This window comes from Pseudorca crassidens, chromosome 19 (genome assembly GCF_039906515.1).
Source record: "Pseudorca crassidens isolate mPseCra1 chromosome 19, mPseCra1.hap1, whole genome shotgun sequence".
Lineage (NCBI taxonomy): Eukaryota > Metazoa > Chordata > Mammalia > Artiodactyla > Delphinidae > Pseudorca > Pseudorca crassidens.
This window is the reverse complement of record NC_090314.1, coordinates 56803429-56830034: the sequence shown is the minus strand read 5'-3', so window position 1 is coordinate 56830034 and position 26606 is coordinate 56803429. Positions and strand designations below refer to the sequence as shown.

Genomic DNA, 26606 nt, shown 5'->3' with positions numbered 1-26606 from the left:
TGCAAGCAGCCTGTGCTCCCCAGTTCCTGGGACTCTTGCTTTCCTGGGAGCTCAGCGAGCTGCTTCCTTCAAGGAGCAAGGAGTCTGGGGCTCGGACCCAGGCTGCTGTCCTGCCCTCAGATCCGCATCTGGGTGACAGGGCTCTGCTGGGAGCTGGAGCGGGGGGCAGCAGCGAGGTCTCCCGCCTTGGTTAATGTGTACCCCGCCTCCCCTGTCCTGCCACTCAGCCTGGTTGGCTTCTGGGGGACCCGACCCTTCAGCTGCTCCCTCCGGCTCCTGCACTCACAGAGAAAGCTCAGGCCCGAGCATTCCAGTCACGGAGCCTCTGACCTGTCCCACCTGGGAGCCTCAGAGTGGGCTGGACACACGTGCCCCAGGAGGAAGGTGACCCCCCAGGGCTTCCATGCACCTCCCTGGCTCACACTGGCCAGCGCAGGCCCAGCCTGGGTGGCCTCAAAAAGCGCCCTCCCCTGTCCCAGTGCCTCCCCTCCCTTGTCACCTGTGTTTTCCTCTTCATCACACAAGAATGTCAGCGGGACCTGGGGCCACTCTCCCACCCCATTGTTAATGCAGCCCCTCTCCACAGCCCCACCCCTGACAGGCCCAGGCCTGCCCCGCAGGGCCAGCCCACTCCCCCCTGCCGGGAGTCCAAATACACCTGTTTACCTTTGGGCCTCAGCCCGGGATGGAAGCTCGCCTGACTCCTGACCGTCTCCTCCCACCCGCCCTCACAGACCTTCTTTCCTGCCCTCCAGCTCACCTGCCTCCTTCTGCAAGTCTGGGTCCCCAGTATGTTGAGGGGGGCAGAGGCAGGCAGAAGAGTGTTTCCTGCCCTCAGCTCAGCTCTTCAGGAGGCCTGGTGCATTTGCTCCAGGCCAGCATGGAATCCCATCCCGGGGGCCTTCCAGTCACTGGAGCTGGGGGTGGCCTGTCCCGTGGAACAGGATGTACTCTGGGCAGACGGGGAGGGTCCCCGAAGTCTGAGTTCCTGCCCTTTCCCCCTCATCCCTTTCCTGGCTGGGGATACATGGGGGAGGGAGGGGAGGAAAGAGGTGGAAAGTTAAGAGACAGAAAGGTGGCTTCTTGCTCTGGAAAGGGACTGTACCACACCTGAGGGTGAAGTGGCTGAAGGGCTTCTCACCTCAAAAGTGGAGATCGAAGGAAATGTGAAACTGAGACGTGGGCTCAAAGCCACACAGTGCCAAAGAGAAAGGACAGCTCAGTGCAACATGGGGTCCTGGATTGGGGTGTTGGAATGGAGAGGAGCATTACTGGGGTGATCTGCAAGATGTGAATGGGGTCTGCGGTTAGATGGGATTGCCGGGTCAATGTTAATTTCCTGATTGGGATGGTGGTACTAGGATTATGGAGGCGTGTCCTTGTTCTAAGGAAATACACGCTAAAGTATCTAGTGCTGATGGGGCATCCTGTCTGCAACTTACTGTTAATGGTGCAAAATATATATTGACTGGGATTACATTGAATCTATAAATAAATACGGAGTCACTGAACGTCTTTTTTAAAAAGCCACCCAACCAAGGGCCAGGGCAGGGGTGAGTAGGAGGGACAGGATCCACTCACGCTTCCCGCCCCCTCAACCGCCAACCCCCAAACGCTGCCTGCTGAAGGGGTGTGTGAAGCCCTGTGTTCCGGCCCCTTTGGGGCCCCCTCTTAGCTCTGGCTGTTCGTTGGCAGCATCCACGGACCCTTAAAAGTGCCAGCGTCTGGGTCCCACCCCGAGACGCTAGTCCCAGGCATCGGGATTTTCAGGAGCTCCTGGTGATTCTTCCTGGCAGCCAGAAGCTTCTTCAGCCTCTCCTTAGCTGGCAGGCAGTTCTGCCAGCCCCTGACCTTGCCCCTCCTCCCCAGCATGGGCCCAGGCAGAGGGTGAGGAGGGGGGACAGTGACAGGCCCCACCTGTCAATCCAGGGTATACCCCTTTTGGCGGGGGGCTGAAGGCTGATCCTGGGGACCAGTGGAGAGGCTGGAGCCCCCATGTTCCCCCAGTGCCGGCGGGTGGTGGGGGGAGGGAGGGAGCCGTTGCTTAGGGGGTGAAGGGAGTCTCAGAGGGAGGCTGGGGCAGCCTCCTCAGCGAGCGGTGGGAAGGGGATGGGCTGCCTCCTGAGCTCGGTAAGGCCCCAACCCGGCTGGCCCTGCAGTGTGTGCACCCTTCTGAAATATTTGGAATAATTAGCAAGTGAAAGCAGCAAGTTGGCGGGGGAATGCCAGGTTGGCCTGGAGCCAGCCTCCAGTGCAAGGAAAGAAAGGGGCTTCAGGAGAAAGGGGCCCTTGGAGGCTGGGCAGGATTGTGTAGGACAGTGCCTGTGTGTGTGTGTGTGTGTGTGTGTGTGTGTGCGTGTGTGTGCGCGCGCGCGCGCGTGCGTGAATGCTGGGGGAAGAGGCTGTGCACCACAAGGGCATGCTGGCGGGGCCAGGTGTGGGCTCGGGGGAGAGAAGGGTTCCAGGCAAAGCTGGGGTGAGGGGGTTGAAAGATGCCTGCTGAGTGTCACATATCTGCTGTGCCTCAGTTTCCCCATCAGAACTCTGGTACGTTGGTTCCTCACAGGCTGGAGCTGTAGGGTCTAGGCACCCCGTCTTCTGTCTTCCCTGATGGCCTCCCTCAGCCCCAACCTGCATTGGAGGGAAGGTGCTGGGCGGGGTGAATGAACCCCAGGGTGGCAAGTGGGGCCCCAAGGGCTGGGGCCCTCTGACCTCACACCCTGTCCCTTCAGGAAGGGACCAAGGGAGGGAGGAGCTGGACACAGGCCCAGGCGAGGACCGCAGGCGAGCCTGGGCAGGCCCTCGAGGTGGGCGAGGTGGGGGACGTGAGCCGAGCCCTGGGCAAGCTCGGCCTTTGTGAGTCCCCAGGGCCAGGGACGGGGCTGTGCCTCCTTTGCCGCCTGCTCCTGGGGGCTGTGGGTACAGTCTCCCCGTTGCACAGATAGAGGTGCCGAGGCCCTGGCTGCAGGGGACCCTCGAGGACTGCCTCTCAGCCCCTTTCTCTCTGGGGACCCAGAGATCATGGGGAGTGCACCAGGGGGCACTCTGCAGGCCTTTGGTGCCTCCCATCTTCCTCCCAGCCATTCCCCCTTGGGCCTTGGCCTCTCCAAAACTGGCCCATGCTTTTCCCCAGAGAAAGTTGCAAGCAGGTTCATTTTGAGATTTTTTAAAACTTTATTTTTAAAAATTTTTTTATTGTAAATAACTTTCCATGAAAAAGGTTAAATTGCCCAATGGGGCAGGAGGGTGGATGTGGAATGCAGCCCAGGGGGCTTAGGGTGGAGCAAGATACTCCCCCACAGGAGTGCAAGCAAGGGCACAGGGCCATCCCCGCTTCCTGGTCCCGGTAGTTCTAGCAAGCACTGCGTCCCTCCCAGTTAAGCCTCAGCTATAGCTACACTCACTACATTAGTCTGTCTGTCCCCTTTCCCTCTGCAGCTTGGCTGCCCCAGCCCCTGACCCCCAGAACCCCAACTCCCCGCTGCTCTCAGCCTCACATTGGGCTCAAAGATTAGGGATATATACCCTCTGCCCCACCTCTAGGGATGAAGCCAGAAGACCCCAGAGGCCTTAGAAAATCTCCTGGCTCCACCCAGCACCCCGGCCTCGTTTCTGTCTCCTGTCTCCTCACTCTTCCCCACTCCCCGGAGCTGCGCCTCACAGACTGCTGGCCCCAGCCCCAGGGAAGCTCTGCCGGGAGAGGCCTCTAGGGCGTTAATTTGCAGTCACCTAATCAGCATTTGTTGTACCTGGGAACTTTCTCTGGATAGAGACCTGGGGAGGAGAGGGGGAGAGAGAGAAGCTTCGAAGCTAAGATGCTCTGGGGCGGGACCTGTACTGATGCTTCCAGCTTGGCCAGGGCCCCTCCAAGCCGGAGCTCTCATAGCGCAGGGCCCTTAGCGTGTCCTTGGGGCAGGGAAGAAGTGGATCAATGAAACACTGTGTGTATGGGGGACTGGGCAGCGGAGGCAGCAATTTTGGTTCTGGGCCCCAATTCTCAGACTGCTGGACTAGAATCTGAGGATGGCCTGGGCTGGGGGCCGTGTGGCCTCACGGGGTGACCGGGCCCAGCCCCTGCCTGGGCGGTAGGGTGTCCATGGGCCTGCACTGGTGGGGGGGGGGCAGTCTGGGCCCAGACTTGGGCGCTGTCTGGAGGTGGGGCAGGGCCTGGCTTCTTACAAGAAGGCGCCCATGCTGGCCCAGTCATGCAGGTCAGAGGCCAGGGTGGCATCCCCGGCCTCAAAGAGGGGCTCGGGGGGCAGGCAGCTACTGCCGCTCTCGTCCCAGGGGTGCTGCAGGAAGGATGTGGCCAGGAAGGTCTCGTCGAAGTCCAGGCTGTTGGTAGGCTGCTCCACCGGAGGCCCCCAGGTAACAGGGCAGTCGATGTGGTGGCCGTGGACGGTGAGGTCCACGTCCCCGTGCAAGGCGGGGCTCAGCGGCGGGCTCAGCTCCAAGGCCTCCAGCGTGCCCAGCTCCCCGCCCAGCGTGCCGGCGTCGAAGATGGCCTCCCAGTCAAAGTTGCCCTTGAGGGGTTCCAGCTCGCCCTGCTCCTCCTGGGTCAGCAGCAGGGTGCTGGAGGGCCGCGGGACCTTGGCCACCCGCTTGGGCAGCGGCTGTTTACGCTTATGCCCCAGCCTGCCCTCGCCCGCACCCCAGCCTGCCTCCCCAGTGGCCTCCTCGAACTCGCGCAGCAGCTGCTGGGCCTCGGTGTTCACGGTCAGTGGCCCGGCCCACAGGGCGGCGCTGGGCTCGGGCGCGGCCTGGCGGGCAAAGGCTGGGTGGATTTGGACTGGGGGCAGCCGCCGCTTCTTGAAGGCCCCACTCAGCAGCCGCTCGGCGTACTGGGGGTCGATGCGCCAGAAGCCCCCCTTGCCTGGCTCGTCCTTCTCCCGAGGCACCTTGATGAAGCACTTGTTCAGGGACAGGTTGTGGCGGATGGAGTTCTGGACACAGGGAGATAGGAGAGAAGGAAGACAGCTGGGTGAGTAGGTGGGGTCAGTGATGGGGGGGTTCCTAGCGCCACTGCCAGTCCCGCCACCGCCTTCTCTCCGATGGGGGCAGGGGAGACAGAGGCGCTGCTCCGATCGGGAGGCTCTGGGACACCAGCCACGGGGCACCAGGAGCTGGGAGTGCTGTCGGGGGCTTTTGTTCCCTGTTGCCAGGATATCTGCCTGCTCAGTCATCCGAGCCCTGAGCCGCAGGGTGGCTCTCAGTGCCACCCTGTCCTGCCCTCCCTCCCTCACCCCGCCGCTTGAGGCCTCTGGCCAAAGGCCTTGGCTCCCCCAGGGCCTGGACGGCCATCTCCCTCTGCCTGGGCCTGGCTGGCCTTCTCTGTTTGTGAAATGAGTGAGTGGGTGTGAGGGTGTGTGTGGGTGGGGGGGGGGATGAAGTGTGGGAGGATCTGATGACTTTCCTTGTTTGTAGAGCCGGCTGCTGGCCTGGGCCCTCACCCCCCATGTCCCCCTCCTCCCACCCCAGGCTCTGAGGCCTCAGTTGATTATTACCCAGCCAAGAGCATAGCGCTCATTCCTGGGGCCTCTCAGGCTTGGGGTAGGGTGGGGGGTGGTGGAGGGTCTCTGCTTTCTCACCAAGGTTACAAATGGTACCTGCCCCAGGGTCAGGGCCCAAGCAAACGTGGAATAGCTGTGACCACAGGAACTGTGATCCTGTGCCGCAGGGAAGGATCTGTACATCCTCAGGGTCTCTGTCCCCAAGTAGCCCCGATTCTGATGGTCGAAGATGCTCAGGGCAGTGTGTGCCCAGCCTTGAATCACCATCCTGCCTTGTTCACGCCTGGGTGCACAGCCCAAACCACGCTGGGGCACAGGGGTCTGGGGCCTGGTCAGTGGGGCCGGCAGGTGAGTAGTGCCCCCTGGCAAGACTGGGATGTTTACACGGTGGCCTGGGCCCCCTGGCTGCTCTGTGCCAGGTTCCGGAGACTTGGAACATGAAGCCAGTGTGGGAGGCAGGAGCCCCTGTGGAAAGCACCTGGCTGAGGTAATTGTCCCCCCAGGGAGGTTGATGAGAAGAGGGGGAGGCATGTAGGCAGGAAACTAGGGAGGGGTTGGGGGGGGCTGGCACAGCAGCTTTAGGAAGGCCCCGTAGCCCTTCCACTGGGACACAGCTGGCCTTCACACCCCACAGCACGCCCCTCTCCCCTCCCAGACCCCCTCCAGCCAACTGAAAGCAGGCAGGATGCAGAGCCTGGCGGGAACGATGCTCTGCTTCCAGTCAGGCCCTGACAAACTGACCTTGAGTAGGGTAGTGTCTAGGAATTCTAGGACTTGAGACAAAAATGTGTCCCTCAGTCCATCAACCTACCCTGGGGGGCTGTGTCCACGCATAGTTCAGCCCTGGTCTTTGGGCTGAGCCTGCTGGATGAGTGACAAGTTCTTTCCACTTGAACCTCTATGTCGGCACCCCTAAAGCCCTCTGAACATCCTCCCTCCTCCCTCTCTGAAGTCAAAGGGGCAGCAGTCCAAGCACTGGGCTCCCTTGAGGTCCTTCCTCGACGGCCTTCCTTCTCTCGGGGCCCTGGCTGTACCGCGCCTACTTGGCCTGCGGATCTGGGACGTGAGACCAGTCCGCGCGGGCATGGGGAGGGAGGGAGGGCCTCCCCTACCTGCCAGGTGGGGTCAGCGTGGCGGAAGTAGCAGAAGTTGTCCGTGATCCACTTGTAGATGGCCGACAGGGTGATCTTGGTGGCCTTGCTGGCCTGCATGGCCATGCAGATGAGCGTGGCATACGAGTAGGGCGGCTTCACGTTCGGGTTGGTGGCGTAGTCCACGTCGTCGGGAGGCGGGGCCTGCAGCCCCGAGGGGGCGCTCCGCGACGTGCACGACGACGTGGGCTTGCCGGGCGTGTGCGGCTGCCCCAGGCAGGCGGGGTCGGCCGCCAGGGGAGACCCCGGCGCGGCCGAGCCTGGCACCTGGTGGTAGCCGTGGGGGTCGGTGCCCCCCGAAGGCAGGGCGGGGGCCTTGGCGTTGAGAATAGAGAATTCCTGCAGCCACTGCAGGCTGGTCAGGCTGTCATCCAGGGCGTCGGACTCCTCCAGGCCGCCTTCCGGTCCGGCCTCCTCCGATGCCCCTGCTCCCGAGACGCGTAGCCAGCTCTCCGCCATATCTGCGGGGACTCTCCGAGGGGGCGGTCAACATCCACGAGCCGAGCCGAGGGTGGCCGCCGAGCTCTCCAGCCCGCTGACTCCCGCGGCTTCAGTTACACAGCCTCCCGGAAGCGTGCTTCCATCCCGCGATGCGGGGGTAGCCTCCTCCGAGCTGAATGTGGTGCCTGCGGGGACCATAGCGGGAACTGAGCCCTCTTTCCTCACTCCCGAGGGGAGAGTGTGTGCGATGGGGGGAGGCTCTTACTAAAATCGTTCCTGCAGCTGGGGAGGATCTTTTACTGCCGAGGTCTGGGAAACAGAAGCTGTGCCCGGGGGTCCGACCCACACGGGGGTTCGCCTCGCTCTTTTCCTCTTTGATCTTTTAGAGGCGACTTAATTAGCCAAACGAGGGAATAGTGTAGGGGCACGCGAGGCCACCCCCTTCTCCCTCAAAGCGGGAAATTAACCCCCCTCTCTCCCTCCACAACAAATGGAAATGGAGCGAGAGAGTCCAGGAGGGCAGTACGACGGGGCGGGGGGCGGGGGAGGTCGTCTGTTCTTTGAAAAGGGATAATAGGATGGGGATCAAGGGGAAGGAAGGAAACAAAACAGAGAGTTATAAGGGGGCGGGAAGTGAGTGTCCCCCAAACTCCTCTGATGTCAGTCCCCGGGCCCACCACTTCCGTCGGGGACGGATGGGAGAGCGGGCTGGTACCGACGCCCTCCCTTCCCACGGCCTGCAGCCCTCCCCGTCCCTTACCTGGCTCAGAGCGCAGCCCGGGCCAAAGGAAGGTTCTCGAAGAAATTCCTCCTACCGCCCACCCCCACCGCGGCTCTCTGCCCCCAGCTCGAGGGCCCAGCCAGTAATCCTCGTCGCCCCCAACGCCCGACGGCGCCTGTCTGAACGCCAGCGGCCCGGGGACCGGCATTAAGTAGCCGCTCGGAAGGCTTCTCCTGCTGCCATGGCGACGCCCCGCCCATATAAACAGCTTCCGCTTCTGCCATTGGTCAGGGTGTCTCCAAGGAGACCGCGGGCTCTTACCACTCTCTCAGGCGGTAACTCTTTTCGAACTCCCTCCTGGCCGCCCTCTCCCGCGCCACCCAGCTCCCTACCCGCCACCGCGTCCCGGCTCCGCGCATTCCCGCCCGAGGGCCCCGCGCAGAGCTCGGAGAGGCGCGCGGCTCGGGGCTCCCGCAGAGGTCGCGGGAACCGTGCTCCGCCCCACCCACTTCCCATCTGGGCTGCTCAGAGGTGTCGACGGCTCCTGGGACGCAGCCTGTGGCGCGGGGGCCAAGGCTGGGTGCATGCTTGGGGGTTTCCTTTCCTCTCCTCTGGGCTGCGAGTGGCAATCTCACGTTTCTGCGGCCTGTCCCTGTCTCCCGACCGAGTGTCGTCTTGGTGCCCGCAAGCAGGTCTGACTCTCCGATGCCACCCGCCGCTCAGGTCCGCAGAAACCGCAGCCCCGGTCGCAGACACCCCAAGGTGGCTAGGGTAATCCAGTGTTTCCCGGTAAGCGCTCCCTCCCCGCCCCGGCCTCAGCAAGATTCCCAGAAGCTGACATTCCAGAGGCTTCTTCGGAAGTGCTCTCCCTCCTTTCCAGATAGCCGAGGAAGCAGAGCCGGTGGGTGAAACTCAGAAAAGCCGTGGACTTGCCAAATTCTCTTACTGGGGTCATTTGCCCCACTCATTTCACCAACCTTCAAGTGACGGACTAACGGTGGACTGTGGTCCTTCCTCCTCCCTTCCCCCAGCCTCCCTCCAGTCACCAGCTTTCCTGCTCTTCAATTATTGAGGAGCTGCAGTTGGAAGTTCTCCGGTTGAAGGGGGTGGGGGTGAGGGCTCCTTATCAGGCCTCTGTGCAGGAGCTGTGCCCGGGGGATGGTACACCAACTCCCACCCAGAAACATGTCTTTCCCTACCCCTTGCCCTCTCTCACTCCTCCATGTCCAGCTTGTCTTGAGTAAAAGTATTAAAAGCGTGCTGGAGAAAGTCGGACAGAAACTTTCACAAATAAGCCAACTGCGCAGTTAACAGCTCTCCTTCCCTTGTGAACAGTTTTATTCATTTTTAAGAATCATGCAGCAATCCATAAATATTGCATCCTTGACGTCCCCACTGTAGTGTGCCCACGAGTGTACTCCAGGGAGTGAGGGGTACACAGATGGCACAACAGTACACACATACACACACTAGGTGTGCAGATCCTAAAGCAAAGTGAGCAACCAGCATGCCAAGGTCAGGTGAACAGGACACAAACTCTCCCCAGGTGAGATGGCTTAACGTGTGTGGATCCGTGCCCAGGAGATGCCCCAGCGTGGGCATGACCTCTGGTGGGATGGGACTGGGGAGGAGAAGGAAAAAGGGCTCTGTGAGAAGACTGGGATCGCCGCACCACTCGGAAGTGAGCTCATAGGTGAGCTCCGACCTGAGTGTGGCAGGAAGGAGCCCCAGGCCTCCGGTGAGTCTGTGTCCTTGTGTGAGAAGCCAGGCCCCGTCATATTCTCTCTGGGTCAACTGCTAACAACATGACCATCTCCAGATGATGACTGGGGCAGCTGCCCTGTTCCCTGACCAGGCTCTGAGCCCTGTTCCCTGATCCCAGCCCTTTTGGATGGGATATTTCTGTTCGCCAAAGAGCTAAATGAGGGCAAAGAGGTGAGGGGATGGGGGAGAGAGCAGGAACTGTCTGAGAAACAGGAGTGAAAGGCCATTTCTCACCCGGGTATGTCTTGGTTATGGAACCAAGGCCTTGAGGAATCTCTCTGAGCCTCTTCCTGGGAGAAGACAGACCCTCCAGAAAGGGTGAAGACAACGGCTTCCTCTTAGGGTTCCTGGCCACCGTGGCGTCTGTTTACCTGCATCTCCTTCATCTCAGGTGACACCACACTGTGAATACTACCTGCCGGGAGAGGAGGTGGATCTGTATGCCACCAGCCCAGGCTAAGGGAGCGCCCCCTTCCCTAGTGTTTCTGGGGCTCAGACTTCAAGGAAATCAGGAAGTGGGGTTATTGCTCGAATCTTCAATATGAAAGGGGCTGTAAGAATGTTTCGGGGAAAGAAAGGACATTAAGTGGGGCCTGAAACAGCAGAGTCCACTGCAGGATTTCAGAGCGGGTGGACACGGGAACTCAAGGCAGAAGCTGAGATTCAGGCTTGGCTCATGTAGTGTCTGTCAGGACCACAGGCCTCCCCCTGCCCACCCCCAGGGCAGGATATGAATCACAACCACCAGGCAGTGAGGGTCACCACCCACCTGGCAGGGCAAAGAAGCCACACAGGAGGTGCAAAAGACCCCCCGGCACTGGGCTCCCTTTGAGGCCTCGGGAAGGACCCTGAAAAGCTCTTCTAGGGCAACAATTCCAACTACCAATTCAGGCCATCATGGTGGGCATAGCCTAGGACTCCGTCACATCTCAGCCCCACAAACTGTTGGATCCCACTTTGCTTCTCAATCTCATGCTCCATGGAACCACCACCTCTTCCAAAAGCCAGCAGACAATGCCTCTATCAGAGAGCTACGAGGAATCCATTGATAACACTAGTGTTGAGAGACGAATACCCAACAGCTTACGGCCTTGCTGTTTCAGGCTGTTATTTATATGCCCTACACTGGACTGAGGTGGGGTGGACATGTGGTTTGAACAATATCTCTAAATCTCTAATGAGCCTATGGAAGGCAGTACCTCCCCCTCCCCCCATCAGGCTCAGCTGATCTGGCGGACAGGGGAGGAAAACCGGTGGGGTGGGGAGCCTCCCAGACCACCACTGACCCCAGCTCAGCCCTTCCCCCAACCTCCTTTGGGGTTCCTGGGCACCAGATGAGAACCACCGGTCCACCCCTCTCTCAGACTATTTCTTCAACTATTTAAGAAAAGTGGGGTGGAAACGGGGGCGGCAGGGATAAGAATGCCACCTGCCAGGGCGGTAGTGATGAAACGTGATAATATACGACGGTCCCTAACAAGTGCCTGGTTCATAGAGGGCGTCAACAATACCTTTGCAGTGTCCCCTTAGGATGGAGCCCCAGGCCTTCCTGAGTGCACTTGATCATAAATAACTCCCCGGTAGGTAATCATTTAACTGAGGGATTGTCAGATTCAAGGCCTCCTTCCTAAGCAGACGTACACACGAGGCACAGCCTCTGCTATCAGAAGCAAGAACTGTTTTCCCAACCGACCTTCTGGTGGTTGCCACTGCTTCTTGTCCTTGAGAAAGGAGCTCCTAACGCATTTTGAGGGAAACCCCACTTACAGTGCAATATGGCTTTCCCTTCTCACAGGAGTCATCCCCCAACGCCACCCCAAACTGCAGGCTTCAGATTGGTTATGATGTCCCAGAGACTAGAAAATGCCAGATGGGTGTTTACAGTGAAGTCACCCAAACTCTTGAGTCTTCTTGGTCTACCTCCTAAGGAGAAAAAAAGATGCACGAGAAATAACCAGTCTGTGGACCACAGCTCCACCTGAAGGTCAAGATACAGTGGAAACATTCCAGAGACTCTCTGCAAAGGGTCTCATGAGCTGCAGTTCATTGAGTGGCTTTAGCCCACAAAGAGAAAAGAGGCTTCCGGTCCCTTCTGAGAGAGGAAGGATCACGGATGTGGAAGATGAGCCTGGGAGAAGGGGCAGGTGCCCTCAGCATCCAGCTTTCACGTGGGTCTAAAAAGTCTCCATGTGTTTTGCTGAGGATGCCCGGGAGGTCCGTGGTGCCATGAGGCCAGGATGGGATGCGAGGGCGGGAGGAGAGCCCTGGTTCAGGGGCTAGGGCTCTCAGATGGCCAAAGGACCCCACACGCAGAGCCTGTTCTCAGGGTCCTCCAGGCTGGCAGAAGATAGGCGTCGGCGCTGCGTGTTCCGACGACTGACCACGTTGTCATCAGCCTGCCAGGCACCTGAGAAGAGGAAAGGAAGATTACCGGACCTTTGGTTTGGTCCAGATGGTGTCTCTGGCAGGACAGTCCGGGAGTTTGGCACGAAAACTGGCAGGACGCGCGTTACCTGGAACTCCCACAGGGTGCAAACCACAGCACGTGAAACTTGGGAGCACTGGCGCCCACTGGGCTAGGGACAGTCATGGCCACTGTGGCCCATTGATGGAGGGACATGCAGGATGGTCCTTGTTTTGTGAGCTTTGCCCTAGGATCCACTTTTGTGTCTTTATTTGGTCTTGAAGTTTGCCTAAGTGTTACAGGAAAAGAAACTGAGTCTGGCTGAGACTTTCATGAGAGCAGGAGGAGACGAAGGGGAGGGAGAAGAGTGTGTTAATTTGGGCTCAGAGTTAGTGTTTGCTGTGGGGGCCAGGGTGGGGCAGGAAGTGACGGGCTGCCCAGCAGGGTGCCAGGGACCAAATGGCATGGGGGAGAACAGAGTGGCGCCTGTTCCTCTCTTTCTGCACCCGAACAGCCCACCGGGATTTGCTATCAGCTGGTGTCAACAACCCCAGGAGACATGAGCTCCAGAGCTTTGGGGTCCCCCGGGTACCATCCACAAAACTCATCATCTTCCCCCCTTGTACTGCAGTTCCTGCACAAGAAGCACCCGCTGCCCCTGCTGGAAACCCACTCTCGGTGCTTCTCTCTCCTTTGTGCTCTGTATCCAATCCATTATGACCTCCTGCTTGTTCAAGCTCTAGTAATGTCTAAACCGGTAGTCAGAAAACCGGGGTACAGCCCCAGCTTGTAACGTACTGACTGTGTGACCCTGGGCAGGTCATTGTACTTGGAGCCCTGGTTTTCCCATCCATCAGATGGGAGACAAGTACTTACCCTCCCCCCCCCAGGGGTGCTGTGAGACTAAGTGAGGCGACATGGGAGAGCGGTGAGCAGGGCGCCTGACTCATAGAATGTGCGCGACAACCAGCCGCCCCCCAGGCCTTGTTCAGGCCACACTCATCTCCCCCCAGTCGTCCTCCCAGCCCACAGACTGGCTCCATCTGATTCATTCCCTCCAGTGCAGCGAGATGCCCCTTCTGAAGGGAGAGAATGAAGCCCTAACCCCCTGAGGTTGGGGAAAGCCTTCCATCCTCTGGCCGAGGACTGCTGAGCTGCCTCTCCCAGCACCTGCCCCCAGAAGGCCCCCCCCCCAAGCCAGATGGGGTCCAGCGTGCTCCGAAGTGCTCCCCCCCCCCACCGGCCTGAACCACCACCCAATTTCTCACGCCGTGTGGAAACTGCTGAACCCTCCATCACACTGTGATCTCCTCCCGGGCAGAGCTGAGAGCCATGCCTGGCCCATCAGAGGGCTCAGTTCGTGGACGAAGCTGGCCGACCCTGGAGGGTGGGCGTGAGGCTCACTGCATCACGTTTGAGGGAGGCCACTCACGAATGTCTGGGGTCAGCTTCAGGTTAGGCCAGCCCAAGACACGAAACCCTTTAATGGCAGAAACACTAGGATTAAGTGGGTATAAACTGTGTATTTCCCATAAATGTCCTGGTGCGATAATCCGCCCTAAGCCTCTAATAATAGTCTGTGGAGGTGGACCCCAGGGGAAGGGGAGTGAGTGGGACAGGAAATTTTTAGGTATCTCTCGCAGCCAGACGGAACGTGGGGATCTCTAGTCCCTGGGGGCACCGGAGTCCGGCACATGGGTCCACAGTGCTTTTCCCCTCTAAGGGTGACAGGATGAAGAGCAGGCAAGATTGCCCTTCTACGTTAGGAACCCCCAGATGAAATAAGTTGTTCGTTCATTTGGTAGATCTCATACTTATTCCTCAGTGTTTATGGGGCAGGACTCAGGAACTGCAGCTGTTTGGTAGGAAAGACCAAAAGCAAATGGTAAACAGGAGAGAAGACACACACACACACACACACACACACACACACACACACACACACAGTCAAATCAAAACACTGCCACAGCCTCGCCGCCACCACCACTGGCTGCCAGATTGCCTGGCTCTTAATTCATGAGTCCTTGCTACAAACACCACCGGTCCAGATTCTGAGCCAGGGCTGAAAACTGGCTCCTTCTGAAGCAGCCTCAAGACTCAGACCTGAAGTCTCTGTTCTCCCGGCTTCTTGGTACAGTCGGTGGTGCTCTTTCCTCTAAAAAGGCTTCTGCCAGACCCTCGGCAAAACCCTGCCGCTCCGCGCATCCTGGATGCAGAAGGTAAGCCTGGAAGGCGCAGGAGGACTTCCTGAGCGGGTGCTACCATTCCGTCCAGCCCTCAGCCAGAAAAGGGGGCCTGGAGATTCACAATCCTTCACGGGAGGTAGAGAAAGGTGGTTCCCACTTAATTCCATCCTCAGGCTCAGAAATGGGGGCGTGAAGAGACCTCTAGAGGCAGATTTGGGTAGCACATCTAGGGGGATTCCGCACAGCTCTTTCCTGCCTCTACCCAGCCACTAATTAAATTTAAGGTCTGTAACAGTTCCACCATCTTGTAGAGTTTCTCTCCAGGAAAAGAGAAAGTTAATTCAGATTTCTCCTTAGTATCTGCGAAGCGTAACCCTTCCTAGTGGCGTCTTAGTCTTGGGTTAGTTCAGGTCTCCATAAGTACTTTTCTTTGTTTGTTTTGCTTTGGGCTGCGCAGTGGCTTGGAGGATCTTAGTTCTCCGACCAGGGATTGAACCAGGCCACTGCAGTGAAAGTGCTGAGTCCTAACCACTGGACTGCCAGGGAATTCCCTCCATAAGTACTTTTAGATTTCATCGGTATGCCCACTCCCGTCCAATGCCGTCATTTAAAAACATTTGTATCGGGCTTCCCTGGTGGCTCAGCGGTTGAGAGTCCGCCTGCCGATGCAGGGGACACGGGTTCGTGCCCCGGTCCGGGAAGATCCCACATGCTGCGGAGCGGCTGGGCCCGTGAGCCATGGCCGCTGAGCCTACGCGTCCAGAGCCTGTACTCCGCAACGGGAGAGGCCACAACAGTGAGAGGCCCGCGTACCACACACACACACACACACACACACACAAAATTTGTATTTCCACTAATAAACCCAAATTACCTTTGCTTTTTCCCATCACACTCCCCAGAGCCTTTTCACAGGATTGTCACTGGTCCCCTGACCACCATCCTGCTGCCTGTGCGATACTCCATCAGATTCCCTGGAGCCCCGTCTACCTAGCACGGCCTCGCAGTTCTAATCGGCTCACCACCTACAATGGTCAACTCAGATTTCCTCCCTTTGAGAACCTTGCAGAACAATCTCAGAACATACCATCGCCCCCCGACCTTGGTCTTGGGGCCAAAGAAGACCCAGAGGCTTCTTAGGGGAAGAGGGGCTGGAATGACACAGGTGCTCTCTCAGCGTCACTCCCACAAGGGTGATGAGAGCAGCGAGGATGGGGACCTGAGCCATCATTGCCGCCAGCTGGGGCTCCTGGCAGAGCACGTGTGGGCCTGGGGAGGGTGGACCATGGGATGCTCCCTGGGTTCCCTCCTTGTGGGCGCTCCGTGAGGGGAGTGGCATCCGTGTGGGGAGGGAAACAGCATGGAGAGGGGGACCAAGTGCCTGAGAAGCTGTCCTGATGGCCAAGCCAGCCTGAGGCACCTCAGTCATAGGATGGAACTTTGAACTTACAGCTGAGCGTGGTGAGGCCTGTTGATTCCACGGGACCTACCAAAGTGGATACTCCTGTCATTAACCCGACAGATGCGTCCAGAGAGTTCCCCAGCACTTTGCTACCAGTGTGATGCTAACAGCAGAACCCGAGAAACATTTTACCAAGAGAGCAGATGCACTTTCCTTCTCCGTAAGTGTCCTTGAGACCTCGGGGTGAGGCTACGATGTGACCCTCAAGTCCCTCTTCCGGCAGCCGCCACTGTCATTGGGTTTCACGTCTGGCCTGAAGGGTGGAGCCAGTTTAATCTGAGAATGGCTGGCTCCCGAGATCACCATAAGGAAGCCCAGGCACTGTTTTCCTTCCAGGTCTCGCTCCCCTGCCGCAATCCCAGAGTGGAATAAACATCCACCAGCAGCTTGGCCGGAAGGAGTTAGGGACAGGAGGAAGCAGAGGCCTGGGGAGTTAGGGACAGGAGGAAGCAGAGGCCTGGGGTCAGCTTCCACCAGCATGGGTGGCTGAAACAATCCCAGTAGCTCTCTCTGCCAAAAAACGGGGGTTGGTGGGGAGCCGCTGGGGGGAGGCAGGAGCCTAGATTCCTCTCTTGAAGCCCAGTGAGCGGCTGGCCGGCACAGCTGCCACAGACACAGGGCGGAGTGAGGGCAGAGATGTCATCTTCCCCAACTAGTGACCAAAACAAATCCTGCCTGTAACCTTTGCCACAGAAGCATCCCCGCTTTTGTGGAACAGGGATTCATCTATTCTCACAAATATTTCTTTTTCCTGGGAAATTTCAGCATATTAAAATACAGGCTCTTGCCAGTTAGGAATGGAAGCCTCAGCGAGAGCCCCTCGGATGTGCGCACGCCCAGCAAGCTTGGGGTTGGGTGTGGGTGAACGTGAACTTTCACACGAAGTCTGGATAACATAAATGAGTTTCAAAATAAACAAACTGGACAGACAGACGTACATTTGGCAAAAAGACATGAGAAACAAATGGACAGACAGGAGCCAGGTAAAGAGTGGGAAGGCAGGAAGTGAAGTGTACCCTGGATCTCAGCCGCTCTGGCCCAGGCCTGGCTGGGTCAACGCTAAGTGGGAAGGGACCAGAGAGCCCTTGGGAAGGCCGTGGGAGGTGTCTCCAGGGATTACGGCTTCCTCCACCACAAGCCTGCATGGGGCCAGAGGGGTGAAGACCTGGGTCTTTTGCAAGCTGATGGAGAGTGGCAACCACAGGAGTTCGTGTCCCTCCAGCGCCTGTAGCCACGTCGCCAAGAGAGTAAAGCACTGGACCCACGACGAGACGTGGCTGTCCTGAAGCTTAAACATGTCCAGGGCATGTTTAGGAGATTACAAACCACGCAACATGAAGGCAGTCTCTGCCGTGAACCCAGGAGGGGCAATTTCGACCTAGTCCACTGGGCAAGACGTGGCTTTAGAGCCATGGTTGGTGGAGCCCTTGGTGAGCACGGAGCAGAGGGACGTCAGTGCCCAGAGTGTGACTGACAGGTGGGCTCCCCCTGAGAACTCATCCCAGATTCAGTTTAGTGTCATGAGAAGGAACAAGGGGCATGTCGACGGCCCTGATCGAATTTACAGAGTTAGGGCTCCAGGGAGAAGAGTCACCCTCGACCCCTGATCGTTCCTTTGGGATCCAAATCTAGGGAGCACAAGGCAACTGGTGGTAGCCCAGGGCTCACTGGGTCACAGAGCTAGTCTATAAAACGCTGGCTTTGAAATTCCTCTCTGATCCTAACTAAACACTCTCCTCTGAGGAGCTACAGGTTCCCTTTTCAAGGGCTCAGGCTCTCTTTCCAAGACCTTCTCACAGAGGCCGTGTCTGCCTTAAACTGCCTGTTGATGGAAACAAGACCAGGCCCCCTGCCATGGCAACTGCAAGATCATGATGGAGGGGGCACGGTCAGGCCAAATCGGAAGGATTTGGAGGGATTTTTGCGCCTTTCTTCATGCCCAAATAGTCTCGCTTAGAGCAGAGTCGCTTTTTGCCCAAGGACTCTCCCGAGGCCGCCTCACTTCCTTTCAGCAACTGGCTCCCAGCATCTTAGCAAAGCCCATGCCTTCTTGTAGGAACTGTAGGGCAGGAGATGGGTGTCCCAGGGTGAGAGCAGGGGTGCGAGCAGGGGAGCATCTCCCACCAAGTTCATGTTCAGCAGACTGCCACTCACCGGGTAAGCAGACCTCAGAGCACAGCTTATTGTCCAGTGCTTTCACGCTGGCGATGTCAAAGTCATTGTTATTGTCACACTCCATACCTAGAAATGCGAATGTCCTCTGGCCTGTAACGGAGTTAAGGCAGTTAGAGAGGGCCTGGCTGTGTTTTTCTCTGCTTTGCTTTGTCCTTAAAATAAAAATCTTAAGGATGGAGACAAAAAAAATCAAATCATATGTTAAAAAAAAGACAATAATTAAGTGGGTAAAGAGTGGACAATAAAGGAAACTGTGTGGGTATGTTTGTGTTCTCGCTCTCTTCTGCTCTGTTTCCTTAACTGGCCCCTTTCCAGCCTTCGTTCCTGGGAAATCAGACCCTGGGGAGGTCTGTGGGATACGGACCATGCAGACCCGGGCCCAGAGCAGAGCTAAGCCAGGCTGGAAGAGCTAGGAGAGCCACAGGGGAAGCGACCCTGGCCCCGGCCTGTGTCTGTTGGTGGACGTGGGGTGTGTTTATGACCACAAGACTCTGCGAAATGACTAATACATAAAACGGCAATTAAAGCTCTTGGGTTCCATATTTTGCTCCTCAAATCAAAGAATCGCTTCGTTCGCAAAATTATGATTTATTTTCTTTGAGACTTAATTTGCTCTTCTGAGTATGTTTTAAGGGGCTGACCAGAAACCTACAGTCGTGGAAGATGGGAAGCGGACAGTCTTAGATGTTATTTTTTCAAGCCCCCCACCCCGCTTTGTTTCCTTGGTGAAAGGGAGAGGAAGAAACATACATCTACTGCGTATGGCATGTCAGGCGGAAACCACATATGGAATGTGAGGTGGAAACCACGTACTGCCCTGTGCCTTTTAGAAGCAAATATTCTATGGGGGGGCGACAATCACAATGGAGAACTCGGAGCCTTGAGCCCTGAAGACATCAACCGAGGGGAGGCGGCGCCCAACCCCGGCTTGGCTGGCGCACGCGTGCAGCAGAGGCACAGCCTGGGCGACCACCCCTCCTCCGGCACTACTTGGCCAGGAGAGAGTGGTCAAGTGTGCATGCGCACCCCCTGCACACCACACCGCCCCCCAAGCAACTGGCAGGGCCAAAGCAGAAGCGACTAGCATGCCATCTGCATCCCGGCTGGGATCCAGGTCTGCTCTGGAGGTTGCCCTTCTGCGGAGGCACCTCAGAGGAGCAGAGGGAAGAGACACCGGTTGCTGGGACGCCCGGTCCTGCACTCCCAGGCGGGATTCCCAGCCTGCCCCCCCTGCTTCCTTGCTCTATATGTAGGTCGTTCCTTCGCTTCTCGGCTTACTAGAAACAAAATTCTTCCAACTGAAGGTATAATTGACCTTATTTACAAAACAGAAATAGAGTCACAGAGGTAGAAACCAAACTTATGGTTATGGCGGGGAGAAGGGAGGGGAGGGATAAACTGGGAGATTGGGATTGACATATACACACTACTATATATAAAATAGGTAACTAATAAGGACCTACTGTAGAGCACAGGGGACTCTACTCAATACTCTGTAATGACCTGTATGGGAAAAGAATCTAAAAAAGAGTGGATATGTGTATACGTATAATTGATTCACTTTGCTGGACAGCAGAAACTAACACAACATTGTAAACCAACTATTCCAATTTAAAAAAATATATACTTGAGGCCTGAAGATGGTAAAGAGAATCGTTCCGATAGCCTACAAACACTAGTCTACGCTGAGCTGCTGACGTCTCTTCACCTCACCTTCGCTGTGCTGCCAGGGCTGTGATCCTTCTGCTACTGTAACATCAGCCGTTTTCTTCACTAAGGCAGGAAAACCTACTGCCTAACAGTCGGTTCCCCCAAGGGGAGGAAGCTGTTCTCCTGCTGCAGCTGAACTTTGGGGCTGCCAGAGCCGTTCTGTGAGACTCAGCTGAGAAGCTGAAGCAGGAAGGAAGGTGATGGGAGTTGCCCAAGAAGCCTCAGGACCTACTCAACGTAAATGGAGAACTCCATGTATCTTCTGTAGCCTTGGCTCAGAGGCCCAGAGAGAGCCGGGAAGGGTGCTGAGGTCCTCAGATACCCTGCTCGTTTTGATATTCCACCAAGAAGACAACCTCTCCCCAAAGCCACACCCGTGAGCAGTGCCACCAAGTCACACCAGGGCCCCTTCCTGTACCCTTCAGACAATACCCGGGAAAGAAATATAATAAAAGGGAGCAAAAGACCAGGTCTTTTACCATCTTCTTGTGTGGGTGATCCGTCCTCTTCTTCTAGAACGTCATTTCCCTAGGACAGAAGGAAGGCACTATGAGTCCAGAAAGCAGTGAAATGAGCCTATTGATCGTCAGAAGACAGAACTCATCACCCTCACGGTGTCTATACATTTCCTGTCCGTGTGAGACGGCTGGGAGGCCCAGCAGAGGCAGCTTTTGTTTGGCGAGGCAGGATCGGCCTGTAGGGACCAGGTCTGAGGCACGTTACGGAGGGACCCTAGGACTGTCAGGAATACCCTTGGTCATAGTTCAGCTCACACTGTTTCTCTCAGGTGGAAATAAAAGTTGTCAAATGAAAAAGCAAACCGTGAGATCATAAACCTTCCAGAAATCCTTTAGGATCCCCAACCCTATCCAGATGCTCCTTTGAGAACATCTGGCTCAAGAGAAAGTTGTAGAGTCCCCACTGTGAGCTGGGCGTTCCATATACTTCGGCCACACCTCCGTCAGAGCACTTCTCACGCTGAGTTATAACTCTGATTCCTCCATCAGATGGAGCTCCGGGATGGGTGGATTGGTGGGGGGGGGGGGGGCAGGCAAAAGCCATGTCACTCGGTCTTTGTGTCCCCCAGTGCCAGGAAGATGTGAGATGCCTGTCCCAGGTAAATACTAAGTGAATTGGAGGACAAACACCCTCTCAAGGGTCTGGCCTGGAAGACTTCCCTCTAGAACTCACCCCACGCCTACTACGCTGAGACCAGCGCCCTCTGCTAATCGGACAATCCCTCTGCTCTGCACCCTAGCTCTAACAGATCCAAGTGCGCCCCCTTGGAAGGCTTCTTCCAGAACGGCCCCCATGCTATCTGCATCCTCTGCCGGCACCGGCAGTCCCTCTGACCGGGGTGGGGGCACCAGAGTCCACCTTGCTCTCACCTCTGCATCCTGCTCTTCGGCGGCGGCGGCGAGCCCCGCGAAGTTGCAGTCTGGAGACGCCGCTGGTGTCACCTGCAAAGGAGCCACAAAAGTCAAGGTGCAGACGCCACCGGCCCTCCTACCCAGCTCGCCTGGCAGCAAACCCCAACCAAGTCCTCAGGACAGAAGGGGTACCACACGGAAGATCACATCTGAGGGAGCCTTTGAGTCAACGACACGGTACCCTGTCTTCCGGGGCTCCCGTCCCAAGCACTGCGGGGCTCTGCCAACCTCCCTGGCAGGCCCTGGACTGAGCTCCCTGGGACTCAAGTACAGAGCAGAGCAGAGCAGAGTGGCGAGGGCGAGCCCATGCTCCTCTCTTACCTCTCCTTCCTCTGAGGGGGTCCTGCTGGAGGCCCGGGGGCAGGGGAGAGCCTCCCCGTCCTCTTCCGTGCCGGGGGCGACGTAGGAGCCGGACATGGAGGAGACGGTGTCGGTGCTGATCTGGGAGGACACCATGGACATGACCGACTGGGCCAGACTGCTGCTGGCAGGGTCTTTGGAGACAGGAGTTGGAGGAAGGACACGGAGGTCAGGCCCGGCTGCTGTGAGAGGACTGGGGGCAGAGCTCTCTCGCTGCACCCAGGCAGTGAGGACACCAGCGGCCTGGCCTTGCCCTCACCAAATAGGGTTTAGATGGAAGGTTTTCCAAGGTTTGGCTCCTTTACGTTTTAGAGCTCCAAACTCAACCTCAGGGATGAGGGATTTGCTTTTCCCTGTCATAATGTTAAAGAAAACCTTACGACAGCAGGACTGGGAGTGAGATGCCTGCTTCTCCCCCAGCTCAGCCGCTAGACCACCCTCTCATTGCAAGAGAGTGAGTCTCACTTCCTCTCAAGCCGGGGCCTGTTCTGTCTGCTGCTTAGGTATTAATTTGCTGCTCCCCAGTCCATCCAGGAGGAAATATTAGAAGCACTACGGACTCGGCTGACGGGGAAGGACCTGCAGTTGCTCCCGCCCACCATCGCGTACCTTCTGGGGAGGAAATTGTGGAGGAGAGAGGCGTCCCCGTGCAGGACGACTGGTCAATAGCTCCTGACGATGACAAGGTCAGGTTCTCACTTTCTGGGGTGATGCCACATTCCTGGGGGGAAAGAAGTAAGCACCAATCAAACACGTTAGAGGGGAGGGGTCAGGGCTGGGGGCCTGGGAGAGGGGAGATCGGGGCAGGGCGGGGGGCCTGGGAGAGGGGAGATCGGGGCAGGGAGGGGTCAGGGCGGGGGGCCTGGGAGAGGGGAGATCGGGGCGGGGCGGCAGGAGGCGACATGCAGAGGGAGGGCCAGCTCCTCCTCTCATCACTTCTATGCAGCCCTGACCCTGAGTGGCTGTCTGGGGGGCGGGGGGGTGGGTGGTGGTGGTGGGGTGGGGGGTGGGGGGGTGTGGGGGGGGCAAGCACATCCTGCCCGAGGCCCAGCAGCTGCTGGAGCCACACAAAGACCGCAGCTCAGGTGACACAGGTCACCCAGCAGCTGTGACACGGGAACACCCCAGGTTTCCCCAGGATTACAAACAGCTCTCCTTCTGAAGGGAGAGAACACAAAACCGGTGGAGGCCCCGGTACCTGCTGGGCTTCTCCTCTGGGATGGAGGGTTAGTTCCAGCTCGATGGATCTAATACAAACACCGCCTGCCCCCCAGCCCGCGTCCGGCACCCCCATCAGTCACCTGGGCTCGCAACCTCCGTGCACCCCAGGGCAGATGCAAAGGCCTACGGATTCTCTCTCTACAGCCTGTGTTCCTCTTCCAGGTCTTCTTTTCTTAAAACCTTGGTTTATGGGCTTCCCTGGTGGTGCAGTGGTTAAGAATCCGCCTACCAATGCGGGGGATACGGGTTCGAGCCCTGGTCTGGGAAGATCCCACATGCCGCGGAGCAACTAGGCCCGTGAGCCACAACTACTGAGCCCTCGTGCCACAACTACTGAAGCCTGCGTGCCCAGAGCCCGTGCTCCGCAACAAGAGAAGCCGCCGCAACGAGAAGCCCACGCACCGCAATGAAGAGTAGCCCCCGCTCGCCACAACTAGAGAAAGCCCGCGCGCAGCAACGGAGACCCAGCGCAGCCAAAAAAAATAAATTAATTAAAAAAAAAAACAAACCTTGGTTCAGGCAACCCTCCTGCCTGGCTTGGTCTGTCTCCTGCCTAATCCAGTCTGCACACCTCCGCCAGGTGGGCCCTCGTGAAGCCACGTTCCCACTGTACCACTGGCCTGCTCAGGGCCCCCACTTCTGCTCCGTGCTGCACGTGTACTGTCCCTGCCGCCAGGAATGTTTCTCTCACCTGTCTCTTCGTGTCTAAGAAATTTTGATATTCAGCTCAAACGCTGCCCCGCCATCACACTGCTTCTGGCTCCCTCCACTTAGCGTGATCCTCCACAGCACGTCAGTGTCTCTGTTTTGGGAGCACTTCCTTTCTCTGGTTAAAATTCATTCACTCATTCAACAAACACTTACTAACACCTATGTGCCAGGTGTGGTGTTGTTATTCATGTACATGTCCTGTCTCCTACTGGACCATGAGCTCCTCAGGACATGGACCGCTTTTCACCTCCCTATGCTCTGCTGCACCTAGCCCACCGCCTTACCAGGGGTGGGCTCGACAGCCCGCTGACCTCTGTTACATAAAGCCAGGGTAGAGGCGCACAGGGTAGAGGATCCCATCCTCCACTCAGCCGCCCGGCTTTTCCACCGGCTGCGCCTGCGTCCAGAACCCGCCCTCCTCAGACATCTTCCCAGTTCATCTCACCTCCTCTGCCCATGGACCACTTTTCTTTTTACCTGCAACTGCGTGGCATGTGGGATCTTAGTTCCCCAACCAGGGATCGAACCCACATCCCTTGCAGTGGAAGCACGGAGTCCTAACCATTGGACTGCCAGGGGAGTCCCCTTGTCCATGGACCACTTTTTTTTTTGTTTTGGTACGCGGGCCTCTCACTGTTGTGGCCTCTCCCATTGTGGAGCACAGGCTCCGGACACGCAGGCCCAGCAGCCATGGCTCACGGGCCCAGCCGCTCTGCGGCATGTGGGATCCTCCCAGACCGGGGCACGAACCTGCGTCCCCTGCATCGGCAGGTGGACTCTCAACCACTGTGCCACCAGGGAAGCCCCATGGACCACTTTTTAAAGCGAGCCTCCCGACCCTTACGTGACACACGGATCCCCGGTAACACCTGACACATACGTTTTGTACTGACTGTCTTTTGTGTCCACCCCACCCCAACCATGAAGCCTGTAAGCGCCAGGAGGGCAGGACTTTTGTGTGTCCCCACTGCTGCTGTCCTCTGCATAAAGGATCATATGCCTGGTCAGTAACACAGGCCCCGTACACTGATAAAAGACTGAGTCTGGTGACACCTTTGCTGCTGTCTCGGAGAGTGTTCAAAGGGCGTTTGATGAATGAATGAGAGCAGACAGGCCGGAAGAGGCCAGCAGGCAGGAAGCAGAGCACCTGGAGTCCAAAACCAAACAAGGAAGGACACTGCACATCACCTCTCTGAGATGCTGGGCTGACGGTCTCTGAGACAGGGGCGTCTCGGATTCGCTGCATGAACGCTCATCTTCCTCTTCGTGCAGCACAGAAGAATTCTGGGAGATGGACCTGCATAAGCCCAGAGGGAGAAGCAGCTGCAGCCAATGCCCCTTAAAGAACAGAACTCGCCTGCACTCCCATTAACCAGATGTCACAGGGAGAAGAGGGCCCTGAGGGGAACCTAAATCTTAGGAAGGAGCGGGGACGTGAGAAAGGGCACCAGAGGGTCTGAGACCTCTTCTGGGCGTCGGAAAATCGGAGTTTTACCTTTAGCTCTTTCAGACAATTGTGTCTGAACTGGGGGAAAACCACTGACATGTCTAGGGTTTCAATATTTTCATGTGTCAAATACCTTCCTTTCCTCTGCCGCGGAAGCTTATTATGACTTGCTCCTGGTTGGATGGAAACGCCTAAGAAACACAGATCACAAGGTCCCTTTGGTCCTCAGACTAGGTGATGCTCCCAGGGGCCTGAATGACCCTAACGCTGTCACCGTCCCTATACCCCATACTCTCCTCCCACAACAGAACCCATGAGAGGTTCGTCCGTCTGGATCCTCCTAAGTACCCATGTACCATCTTATTTTCCTCTCCCAAGGGATGGGATAACTACCCCTCAGGTGCTAGCCCAGGTCTTCAGTGCAGTGAGCAGCTCTGGGAACAGCCCAGAGGGTCTACACTGCCCTGGGACTTGGGACTCGAGCCAGCACCGAGGAGGTGAAAGATGGATTGAAAGCACCTCATCAAGGACCCCAGGGCCAACACTACTGCATGCTGGCTACTCACTTGGAGAGACTGTTTCTGAGCTTGAGTCCTGGGCTGCTGCAGTCGGACAGGCGGTCGAGGGGGGAGAGCGTCCGGACAGGAGGCAGGTGGCCATCACTGCCATAGGAAGGCAGCATTCCCGAGAGGTGTCTGTCTCCAAGCACGTGGAGTGGGGGGACTGCCGGGGATGCGGTAAGGGGCCCATTGAGGGCCTCCAGAAGAGATACCACTTCATAACCCGGTGGAATGTTCTCTGAGGACTAGGGGAATCAGAGACAGGTTGGGAAATTAATTAAATACTCTTCCTTTTATGGTATGAGCGTTGTTTCTTCCTCTGCGTTGGAAAAACGCTTTCTTTTACATCTAGTCTGGGGCTCTGGCAAAGGGAAGCTGTATTAGAAGCAGAAGAAAGATAAATTATCAGAGAACCGCGTGTTCCTTGACGCTGCTTACTGATGAACTTCTTCTTAATACTGTTTATTTTTTTCCGATTACGGTAGAAATATATGTTCATTACAGGAAATTTGGAAGATACATAAAAGTGGAAAGAAGGAAAAAAGTCATCAACCATCAAATCACCCAAAGTGATAACTTTTGTCAGCATTCTGGTGTTATTTTCTTCCAGTGTTTTTCCCTCTGTACTGTTTACACAGTTGTGATCAATGTGTTAATGATAATTTTATACCCCGCTTACCTCACGGAACATAAATATTTTCCTTCACATGCAACCCTTTTCATAGCTGCCATACATTTCCTTACGCTTCCATTGGTGTTGGCTATTTAGCTGTGTCCATTTCCTGCTGTAAACAACACTTTGATGAACATCTGTTCATCTATTGTGCCTAAATCTCTTTTCCTCAGATCATTTTCTGGGTATTAAATTCTACGACCTTAGATTACCAAGTACAAATGTTTTTAAGGCTCTTAATATATACAGCTGTTTTGTTTATTTTCAGTGATCTTTCTAGTTACACCCTTACAAGGAGTACAGACTACCTGTTTTAATTGCTTCTTGGCCAGCATGGGGTATCTTTAAAAAAGGAAGTTTTTAAAGGTGGAAGGTGAAAAATGGTCTCTCATCTTAATTTGCATGTTGTTGATTTTTAACGTGGTTGACTTTTTAAAAAATGACTGTTGACCAGCTATGTTTCCTCTTCTGAGAAATTTTTTATATATCCTTTGCCCATTTATCTACTATTTCATTCAAGTGAGTTATGGTAAAGATACTAGCCTTTCCTCTGATGCAAATGTTGTGAGTGCATTTTTTTTCTTTAGATGATCTGCTGTTTGGTTTTAACTTTGGTCATCTTTTACACATCTAAAAAAAAAAATTTTTATGCGATAAAATCTACATGTTCGGGACTTCCC

General features: G+C 56.5%; 2 protein-coding genes across 5 annotated transcripts in view; both read right to left on the bottom strand.

Annotated features, from left to right (window-relative positions):
• Window positions 1-3485: 3485 nt before the first annotated feature.
• Window positions 3486-7989, bottom strand: FOXJ1 (forkhead box J1). Its single transcript, XM_067714629.1, has 3 exons — window positions 7863-7989; window positions 6623-7287; window positions 3486-4943 (listed from the first exon to the last, which is right to left on the bottom strand). The coding sequence occupies exons 2-3, from the start codon at window positions 7118-7120 to the stop codon at window positions 4176-4178; spliced, it is 1266 nt and encodes a 421-aa protein (XP_067570730.1). The 5' UTR covers window positions 7121-7287; window positions 7863-7989; the 3' UTR covers window positions 3486-4175.
• A 1141-nt stretch (window positions 7990-9130) lies between these two features.
• The window catches only part of RNF157 (ring finger protein 157), an 80767-nt gene continuing 63291 nt past the window's right edge, over window positions 9131-26606 (bottom strand). Inside the window, exons 12-19 of one of the 4 annotated variants that reach the window (XM_067717463.1) lie at window positions 25260-25498; window positions 24435-24543; window positions 21924-22035; window positions 21276-21448; window positions 20913-20984; window positions 20004-20052; window positions 17794-17904; window positions 9131-11994 (exon numbers count right to left, since the gene is read on the bottom strand). In XM_067717463.1, coding sequence (XP_067573564.1) covers window positions 11873-11994; window positions 17794-17904; window positions 20004-20052; window positions 20913-20984; window positions 21276-21448; window positions 21924-22035; window positions 24435-24543; window positions 25260-25498 — 987 coding nt within the window. In that variant the 3' untranslated portion in view covers window positions 9131-11872. Of the gene's footprint in view, window positions 11995-17793; window positions 17905-20003; window positions 20053-20912; window positions 20985-21275; window positions 21449-21923; window positions 22036-24434; window positions 24544-25259; window positions 25499-26606 lie in introns of those variants that run through there. The other 3 variants (XM_067717464.1, XM_067717467.1, XM_067717465.1) reach the window with 3 other exon arrangements.